Below are 10000 nucleotides of genomic sequence, written 5' to 3'. Positions count from 1 at the left end.
CTACCGGAAAAAAAGAAAATATAAAAACATATTATATATAATGCAGTACAAGTGAAAATACAAATATACAGGAGAGTTTAGTAAATTGACGTGAATTAAGTGAATCGTACATAAAAAAATCATTGAGATAATAAGTACTACTGCAATGAACATTAAAAAGAGGACAGAGGAGCAAAGGTACGTAAGATTTATGATAGCATTATAGAGAGTTGGACCATGAAACACTGTACATGATGATTTGGACTGAGAATTAGGAAACCTTCAATGTGTATATTTCCTTCTAAGACCTAAGATACTACGTGTGATTCCTTTTTGGGTTAAAGTGAGGTAGAACAGAAAGCTCCCCAAATAATTTACCTATACGGAAAATGTGGATGAGCCAGTGTATAAAATATTTGTTGTAGGGTATTAAAGGGTTGTTTAAATAGTACATTGTTCAAGTGTTTTCCAGTTGAAGAGAATATGCCAAGGACCTAGTTTGCATAACTCTTCTGGTTGGAACATCTGTGATCGTAACGTGAGGTAGAGTAACAGGCTTGTCTGTGTTCCTGTGAAAAATTGTATACTGTGTCTTTTCTAAATTCAAAGTAAGTTTTAGTTACCCATTTTCTAATGTTTGTCATTTCAAGTGTTTGTAGTGTTAAATATTTTTTGAATAGTCTTCGGAAGTGTAACAACGATGATCGTCGGCGTAATTTGTGATCAGTGTTACGGTTGTTAAAAATTATATAGTGTGTACGGTATGAAAAATACAAGGCGAACCAGACATGTAGAATCCCTGTAATACCTTAATGGTATAACTTTGCTAAAAGAATACGGTAGCTGAAAATATCAAAAGCTTTCAGTAAGGTTGAAGAATGTAGCAAGGACAAACCTACGATCAACAAAAGATTTTAAAACTTTATAAAGTCTGAGTATTGAGAATTGATTTTTTCTGCTAGAAATCGTATTGGAGATTGGTTATTATAGCATTTTCTTTAATAAGATTAAATAACCTCGTGCACATTCATTTTTCAAAGTTTTGAAAATTCTGTTTGGAATGAAATGGGGCTAAAGGTACCAGATTAGAACAGAGGTATAGGAATACTGGAAAATATTTTCTTATTTATGCTTCCATGATTGCATTCGTGACCGGAGCGGAAGTTTTAATATTATTAACAACATAATGTCCGTATTTGTTATTGGAGATAAGCTCATGTGGTTATTGTTGCAGGGCCAGAGATATTCTTAATTGAAGTTTCCGTATATTAAGGATAGGTCTTCCCTATACTTAAAAAAATGTTTGTTAAATTCATTTAGCAATAATGATGGGGGTCAGTGATTTCATTGTTGATAGTTTGTACGTTTAAGAAAATATTTTTCTTATTTATTTATTTATTTATTTATTTATTTATTTTTTTTATCAGTTGCAATTTGCTCTAGGTTCAATTTGTAATAATCTGACTTTTTTGTTTGCATGCGGTTACATAGAGACCGGGGTATCTCGCCGTAAGAGAACATATTTCATTTGAAATTTATTTTTTATCCTTTGATGAAGTTCTTTATCTGGCATGTGAGATATGTTTGAAGGATTTGGGTCTCAGTGACTTAAAATTTAATGGGGAAATTCCGTTGATTCCGAGAAGCATAATTCATTTAGGTGAATTTTATAATTGCTCATTTGGAAATTACTGTAGTCGCAAACGAAAAATGTCTTTTTGGTTTTGGGTTCATTATATAAGTCAAGATGGGGTGTGGGACCCTTAGAGCAGAAACTCCACGAGAGTGAACGGTCACCCACAAGGGTAGAAGGAGCCCAACAGTCTTGGAAGGCAGTCCTTCTAGAGATGGTGTCTCAATAAAACACCGGGCGGAAGCCAACGGCAAACCACCGCTCTAAATTGCCAAGAAAATCATGGACATGTACACTTTTTTGAACGAAGCAAACAGCGTGAAGGGAATCCCTGTCAATGACTCGGAATCCTCGCTCGGTACGGCAGTCCATGGGCAGCAGGTGGAGGCGGACCGTTATCAGGCTACTGTCTGCAGTATAACGAAACAATCACTGAAAATCGGAACATGGAATGTAAGAACACTGTTCCAAAGTGAGAAGCTGGATAATGTGAAGCTAGAAATGACACAATTGAAGGTAAATATCCTAGGAATATGTGAAACGAGGTGGACGGGCAGCGGTGAGTTCAACAGCGATAATTTCAGGGTGCTATATTCAGGTGGAGTAAAACACGAACAAGGAGTTGCTATGATACTGGACAAAGAAAACGCGAAGAGCTTGCTAGGATGGTGGGCTTTGTCAGATAGAGTCATGCTGATAAAGTTGAAAGGTAAACAAATAGATCTCAGCATCATTCAGGTATATGCACCAACGACTGCAAGTGGTGAAGAAGAGATCGATGAATTCTACGACACATTGGAGAAAACTAAAAAGCAATGTAAGTCTATGGATGTCACAGTCATAATGGGGGACCTAAATGCAAAGGTAGGAAACGAGGCAGATGAAGAAACAGTTGGAAAGTTTGGTCTTGAAAGGGGAGAAAAATGGGTTCAGTGGTGTAAAGCAAATGAGTATGTATTAACCATGGTATGAACAACATCCACGGAGATTATGGACATGGTTGAGTCCGGGAGACGATTTTAAGAGCCAGATCGACTACATTGCTATCGAGAAACGGTATAGGAGTGCAATTAAGCACTCAAAGGCATACCCAGGAGCAGACTGTGGTAGTGATCATAACCCAGTCATATGCGAGTTAAAGGTTAAGCTTAAGACAATCAAGAAAGGAAAGACAACTCCATTGAAAAAACAAACCATTCGAGAAGAATATGCGGTGGCTGTGCAAAATCGATTTAATGTGCTTGAAGACCAAGGAAAGTGGGAAACATTTAAAGAGGCGCTGGTGTCGGTAGCAAAAGAACTTATACCTAAACGTGAGAAAAAGTCAAAGAGCAAGTGGATGACGAATGAGATCTTGGACAGAATGCGCTCTAGGCAACAGCTTTAAAACCGCGGAAGCAGCGAGTACAAGCAAGCGAGCAAAGGAATAAGGAGGAAATGTAGAGAAGCCAAAGAGATCTGGCTCAATGAACAATGTGAAGAAATTGAAAGACAAAACCAATGAACCAGGCGCAATGTACAGAAAGATTAAGGAAGTAACGGGTTTCAAAGGTTGTTCTTCTACAGGATGGATAAGATCCAAGAATGGAGAAGTCTTAATGGAAAAGAACAAAATCCTTGAACGCTGGACAGAATACATCGGTGAACTTTTTGCAGATTATAGGGGCAACAAACCAGAAATAAGAAAGGCCATCGAGGGCCCGAAAATCTTAACATCAGAAGTTAGAGGTGCATTACAAAAAATGAAGAGGAATAAGGCTGCAGGACCCGATGACGTCGTCACCGAGATAATTGTTGTACTGGAAAACTTTGGTATAGAGAAGCTTACCGAAGTTTTGAACAAGGTGTATGACAGTGGACAAATCCCATAAGATCTCAGCAAATCTATTTTCATAGCCCTCCCCAAGAAAGCTGGCGCAATTGAATGTGAATTATACAGAACGATTAGCCTAATGAGCCATGTGATAAAAATTCTACTCCGCATTCTGATAATGAGAGCAAGAAGTAAGATAAAACCTGAGATAGGAAAAGAACAGTTTGGGTTCGTAAAAGATGACTGAGCCTGAGAATACTATCGAAAAGAGCTATCGAGATGCAGAAGGATTTATACGTGTGCTTTATTGATTATACAAAGGATTTTGATAAAGTTCAACATGAAGAGCTATTCAATATGCTAGGAAGTTTAGATCTGGATGGAAAGGATTTAAGAGTTCTGCGCAACCTCTACTGGGAACAATCGGCATGCATGCGAGTTGGAGATGACACAAGTTCATACACCAACATTAGAAGAGGCGTTAGACAGGGTTGTATGCTTAGCCCAGATCTCTTTAACCTTCCGAGTATAACGGAACGAGAAATTTTGAAGACCACAAAAGACAGAAAGAGGCGGAAATCCATGATCGCCAACGTCCTTGTGGGACAGGGCACATGAGAGAGAGATATAAGTCAAGGTTAAATGTACAGAAAACTGGAAAGTGATCTGTTACATTGCAATATATAGCTTCACCTCCTTGTGTTCTAGTAATTTTAGTGGTTGAAAGAGCCTAAAATTAAACAGATACAACTCTCAAAACTTTGTTATCGGAATCAGCCTCGAGGAGGTGTAGGTTATAATCTCCGGTTCAGAGACACATTTTGTATTCTTGGAATGCTGTGTCGATTATTTCTTTTAAGTTTTATTAATTCCTTTATTTACTTATTAATCCAAAAATTGGTTTGTTAATTCAGTTCTTTCGATAATTAATTGAATCTTGTAGCAGTTTATTAACCATAGGATTTTTTTTTTTTTTCAGTGTCTTATTTATTCATCAGGAAATTCGATCAGTCTGACGTTTGACTCATTCTAGGATCCGTTCATGCATTCAAGGTTATTCGAAGATTCATTGAATTATTCAATCGAGCATTTATTTTTCATGTTTCAGTGACTTATTTATTCACTAACCAAGTCAGTCATTTATTGGTTAATTCATTCGGAGTCATTCAGTCAGTATGCGGTTTATTCATTTTCTAATTCATTCTGTCACTTGTTTTGAGTGTGTCTGTGAAAATCGCTCCCTCGTCTGTTTACGTATTAAAACACACACACACACACACACACACACACACACACACACACACACACACACACACACACACACACACACACACACACACACACACACACACACTCACACAAAAAAAAAAAATCAAAGAAACAAGACTTGGCACAATCTTCACATGTTACGTTCACAGAGAAACGGGTGTAAAGCTTCCCACTCATCGATATACAGATAGTACCGTCAAAGAGGCTAATGAGGATAACATGACATCGCTCTTGCTTGATTCTCTCTCTCTCCTTTACTTTCCTGCTACGTTGCCCTCCAGCCGTTTCCGACCAATCCCCTGGCTGCAATTTCCTTACCTTCCTCTACTCCACAACATGTTGAGACTTCTGCCTGCTTAATAGAATCAGATTTCACCGTGTTTTTTTTTTTTTTTTTTTTTTTTTTTGTTTTGTTGTTTTGTGTGTGTGTGTGTGTGTGTGTGTGTGTGTGTGTGTGTGTGTGTGTGTGTGTGTGTGTGTGTGTGTGTGTATGTATGTATGTATGTATGTATGTATGTATGTGAGTGAGTGAGTGATAAGAGCGATAATACACTTCTAGGCTAAGGGAAACCGAGCCCTCATTCCTAGTGTTTCATGTGAACAGAGAAAGTGGTGGTGGCTCTCTCTGCCCTCACCGTTACCATGGCTGCTCGCTTCTTCCTGGTCGCGTTATTTCTCCACTTCGTGGCCCATGGTAAGGTTATCTTCATTATATTTATAGAGCAATTATGTATAAGAAATCGGAATGGAATATAGAAAGACACCCGACTAGGCTGGGATAAAAGTTTGCTTGTTGAAATGGACACGTACAGAGAAAAGAGAGTATTGTTATATATATATATATATATATATATATATATATATATATTATATATATATATATATATATATATATATATATATATGTATATATGTATATATGTATATATATATATATATATATATATATATGTATATATGTATATATATATATTCACACACATACTTAGGAAAAGCGTTAACGCACTTAATTCAACCTTTAATGTAGAACATGTGAGATCCTTTGGTAGACTATTCCTGACCTAAAATCAATGAGAGAGACAGACAGACAGATAGATAAATAGATAGGTAAGATGACAGACATACTAAAAGACAGAAGAATAGGTACCGCATTCCTCTCCTTTTCCCCCAGTTCCTTCGGCGTCGAGTTGCGGGACGCCCCAGGACACGGCGGCCTCCACCGTCGGCCCGACAGGGTGCTCGGAGCCCCACATCAGAGTCGGCGGCAAGTGCTACGCCTTCGTGCTGGACTTCGCCCGCACGTGGGCCGAGAGCAGGGACTACTGTCAGAGCATCGGGGGAGATCTCGCCATAGTGCAGTCGTGCGATGAGTTCACCACGCTGGTTCGGAACATTCATATGCTCGGTGAGAATTAAAATGAACATAGCTGTTTCCTGTGTTACGAAGACGGTTTCCCCCGCATAAATGACATTTATTTTAAATACAGATGCCAGAAATTTCTTATATTTACCCTTCTATTGTCATTGGTCGAAATGCGGATTCAAAAATATCGTTCTCATACCAAACCTCTTGTTGTCTTTAATCAAAAAGAGGATTCGAATATCCTTCAGACAGAGTCAGAAGTATCGCATTATTTTCCACAGGACAAGAAGTGCCAGATCGCTTCTCCTACTGGCTCGGCGGGACAGATCTGGGTGACGAAGGTGCCTGGACGTGGATTGATGGCACTCCGATGGCCATGGGGGTGCCATACTGGGGACAGGCAAGACTTCGTGTTTCTTTTTGACAACTTGTTCACTAGTTATTTTTTTCAGTTCTGATTTATGCATTTAACTGTTATTTATCTGTTATCTTTTCTTTGGTCATTCTATGGAAGTGATTACAAGGTCCAAACATTATTATCAGGACATAACATCATGTACACGCGCTCGCGCGCGCACACACACACACACACACACACACACACACACACACACACACACACACACACACACACACACACACACACACACACACACACACACACACACACACACACACACACATACACACACACACACACACGCACACGCACGCACACACACACACACACACTGTAACCCAGCTTTATATATGTTGCTACTGAAATATGTATACCAATGTTATTCTATTTATTTGTTGTTGTATTCTACATGCCTTGTATAATCTTATATATTGTCACATGCCTATATTCCCACACACACACATGCATATGAGTATGTCCATTGCTTTACCTGTTTATTCCTCTCTCGTTGCCACACTAGACTTTCCAATGTTGTATTGTCTATTCCCTTCCACAAGAGCTATGCATTGTTGTAACAGTATCTTTCATCACCAATGATTGTCGTGTGTTAAGCACGCGATCTATGCCCATTTTTAGACCACTGTAGGAGATGACAGGTAGATTGCCTGCGGGGTCATCTCCTACAGTGGTAGGAGATGACCCCATCTCTCATCACATAGCCAATAAACTTTAGTTTCCTTTTGTTCAAGTTGTCCAACAGCCGGTCTTTACACTTTATTTTTCTCAGCACTTCATCATTCGTTTTCTTCTCTGTCCAGTTAATACGCAGTACTCGTCTGTAACACCACAGTTCAAAACTATTGACCTTTTTCTTGTCTATCTTCTTCAGCACCCAACACTCAGAACCATATGATGCAATTGGGAAAACTAATGAGTTCAATAACCTCAGCTTTGTCCGTAAGGTAATGCTTCGGTCTTTCCAGATGTTATTGAGAGCAACTGTGGCGTTTTGGGCAATAGCAATTCTTTTTATTTCCGGTGAATCATCATATGTGTTAGTAAAAGCAGCTCCAAGATAAGTGAACACTTTCACATTTTCCACAACCACTCCATTGATTGTAACATGTTCATCATTGTTCATTGCTGCTTATCTTTGAATCTTCATGATCTTGGTTTTCTTGGCATTAAGAAACAAGCCAGCCTTTTCGCTTGCTTCTCTAACTTTATCTAGTAGTTGTTGTAGTTCAGTGATACTGCTGGCAATTAAAACTATATCATCGGCGTATCTTAGATTTGATATTTTGTATCCTCCAACATCTACAGCTCCTTCAAAATTCTCTAGAGCACCTCTCATAATTGTTTCAGAATATATAAAAAAGGTGCGGAGACAGAATGCAACCTTGTCTTATCTTTGGTTGACTTCGAACCTTTCTGTTAACCCAGAAGTGGTTCTTATAGTTGCTTGTTGTTGGTCATACATGGCCTTTATTAGTTGGATGATGTGTTTTGGAAATTTCATATCGTTCATGTTATTCCAGAGGATATCGTGATCAACAGTATCAAAAGCTTTCAAGTAATCGATGAAACAGTTATCGGTCTTTCTAATGTTCTCTGTTTTTCTCTATGATCAATTTCAGATTTAGAATCTGGTTTCTGGTACCTGCTTGTTCGTCTGCAATTTCTTCTCTTAACTTTAACTTCATTCTTTCAGCAATAATTTTCAACAAAATTTTGCTGCTGTGACTTATAAATGCAAGTGTCCTGTTATTGTTGCATTGGAGTGCATCACCTTTTTTAGGTATGGTCTTCTGGCCATCTTTCATTCCAAATTTTTGTACAAAGTTTGTAGAAGAAGTATTCAACACTTTCGCCAGCATTATTGATTAGACTATAAGACAGGAAGACAATAAATTGCACCCTGGGGTTTCCTTGAACAAGGATAGCACCCTATTAGCTCCCTATGCCAGGGTTGCGGTGAAGCTGTCGGCAGCAGGCGCAGTGGATATCTGGTGAAAACACCTTCGGTTCTACCAATTACTGGTTTCACCAAACAATATGTCTGGCGTATTGCAGTGTAACTGTTTCAAAGCGGCAGAGATAGTTCCTCCTAGTTAGTTGGAGACTGCGAGTTGAGAAGGAGCCTGGGGGGTTCACTCAACTTTTATTTTCTCCTGACAAACCTCTACAACCAATGATTGAATACAGAATTGATAATTCATACCACATCTCCCGTCGCATAAGTTATTAAGGGGCGCGTTGTTCAGTGGGCAACCAGGCTGACAATGTTAAACATGCATCTGGAAGACAAAGAAGACAAAGAAAACATGTCCAATTAAGAAACGATATGTATAGTATCTGTAAAAAGGAGACTAAAGACTATCAAAGCTATTTTTTTATACTGAATTGAATCTAATAAATTACTTATCCCTTTTTTCATTCCAATAGGCTGGTGAAACGTTCGAACCAAATGGAGGGAATGTACAGAATTGCGCCCAAATCTACAAGGATGACCGATACTTCATACACGACGGGGAGTGTGACAAGCACGGTTACCCCCTTTGCCAAGAAGGTCTGGCGGCGCGTCTCGACAACCAAGGACGGCTGATCGGCGAGAGAGATTAAAAAGCTTCGTCCAAAGGCACAGCATTTAGGATACTGATATGCCGGTCAAGCGTGCAAAAATTATTGTTCCAGCTTGTTCATTGTAAAAAAATCGAGGTCGTGTCAGCATCTATGAATGGTAGAATGTGCTTATTTTTTATTTATTTATTTATTTACTTTTATCGGTTTCATATTCTCCGCACAACATGCAAATTATCATATGAGGCATTAAAATTATATATGATTACCTTGCTGGTTTCAGTTACATATCCACACTTATTGTATTATTGTGTTCCCCCCTTCCCACCCACCCACCTCTCTCTCTCTCTCTCTCTCTCTCTCTCTCTCTCTCTCTCTCTCTCTCTCTCTCTCTCTCTCTCTCTCTCTCTCTCTCTCTCTCTCATATGCGAAATGGCTTATAACACTGAACATATGGGGTGCCATGTATGGAGTAATTCCAAACACCGACATTGGCATTTGCTGGAGTAATGATGTTATTTCGGTGTTGAAACTGTATTCTTCCACTGTAAGATTATCAGGTCGCCTTGGATTCCTCGGTCGCCTTTCCTAAGAATAAAATCTGGAAGATGAAATGATGCTGTGTAAAATGACAATCGACTTAATCTTTAAGATGAGAATAATTTTTAAAATGTTTCAGTCAAAGATGTCAAATACAAACTCCTTGTCAAATGTAGTTCATTAGGATGACATGTAAATACAGGAATATAAATATATTATGTATGATGGTGTATAATAAACATTGTCTTCTTCCGTTGTGAATCTAATTTGTCACTTCATATGTACAATGTCGGAATATCAATTGATCGAAACATCAACGTCAGTGTGGTGCCTCAGTCCAATTTATTGGTGTGTGTGTGTGTGTGTGTGTGTGTGTGTGTGTGTGTGTGTGTGTGTGTGTGTGTGTGTGTGTGTGTGTGTGCG

General features: G+C 38.8%; 2 protein-coding genes across 2 annotated transcripts; both read left to right on the top strand.

Annotated features, from left to right (window-relative positions):
* The first annotated feature begins 1894 nt into the window (after nt 1-1894).
* Nucleotides 1895-2999, top strand: LOC119583400 (craniofacial development protein 2-like). The gene is made up of 2 exons (XM_037931869.1): nt 1895-2578; nt 2643-2999. Exons 1-2 carry the CDS (start codon nt 1895-1897, stop codon nt 2997-2999), a joined length of 1041 nt encoding a protein of 346 aa, XP_037787797.1.
* A 2230-nt stretch (nt 3000-5229) lies between these two features.
* Nucleotides 5230-9306, top strand: LOC119583839 (perlucin-like protein). The gene is made up of 4 exons (XM_037932570.1): nt 5230-5388; nt 5866-6099; nt 6339-6457; nt 8903-9306. The coding sequence occupies exons 1-4, from the start codon at nt 5337-5339 to the stop codon at nt 9077-9079; spliced, it is 582 nt and encodes a 193-aa protein (XP_037788498.1). The 5' UTR covers nt 5230-5336; the 3' UTR covers nt 9080-9306.
* The last annotated feature ends 694 nt before the right edge of the window (nt 9307-10000 follow it).

The sequence above is a fragment of the Penaeus monodon genome, chromosome 17 (assembly GCF_015228065.2).
Source record: "Penaeus monodon isolate SGIC_2016 chromosome 17, NSTDA_Pmon_1, whole genome shotgun sequence".
Classification (NCBI taxonomy): domain Eukaryota; kingdom Metazoa; phylum Arthropoda; class Malacostraca; order Decapoda; family Penaeidae; genus Penaeus; species Penaeus monodon.
Note: the sequence above shows the minus strand (reverse complement) of the source record. Positions and strands in the feature narration are given on the sequence as shown.

What these genes read in the sequence shown, in the direction of transcription:
- LOC119583400 (XM_037931869.1), top strand. Translation starts at nt 1,895, where the DNA reads ATGGACATGTACACTTTTTTGAACGAAGCAAACAGCGTGAAGGGAATC. An exon ending in ATGAGTATGTATTAACCATG is followed by an intron (nt 2,579 to 2,642) that starts GTATGAACAACA and finishes TTTAAGAGCCAG; the next exon opens with ATCGACTACATTGCTATCGA.
- LOC119583839 (XM_037932570.1), top strand. Translation starts at nt 5,337, where the DNA reads ATGGCTGCTCGCTTCTTCCTGGTCGCGTTATTTCTCCACTTCGTGGCC. An exon ending in TCTCCACTTCGTGGCCCATG is followed by an intron (nt 5,389 to 5,865) that starts GTAAGGTTATCT and finishes CTTTTCCCCCAG; the next exon opens with TTCCTTCGGCGTCGAGTTGC. An exon ending in TCGGAACATTCATATGCTCG is followed by an intron (nt 6,100 to 6,338) that starts GTGAGAATTAAA and finishes TATTTTCCACAG; the next exon opens with GACAAGAAGTGCCAGATCGC.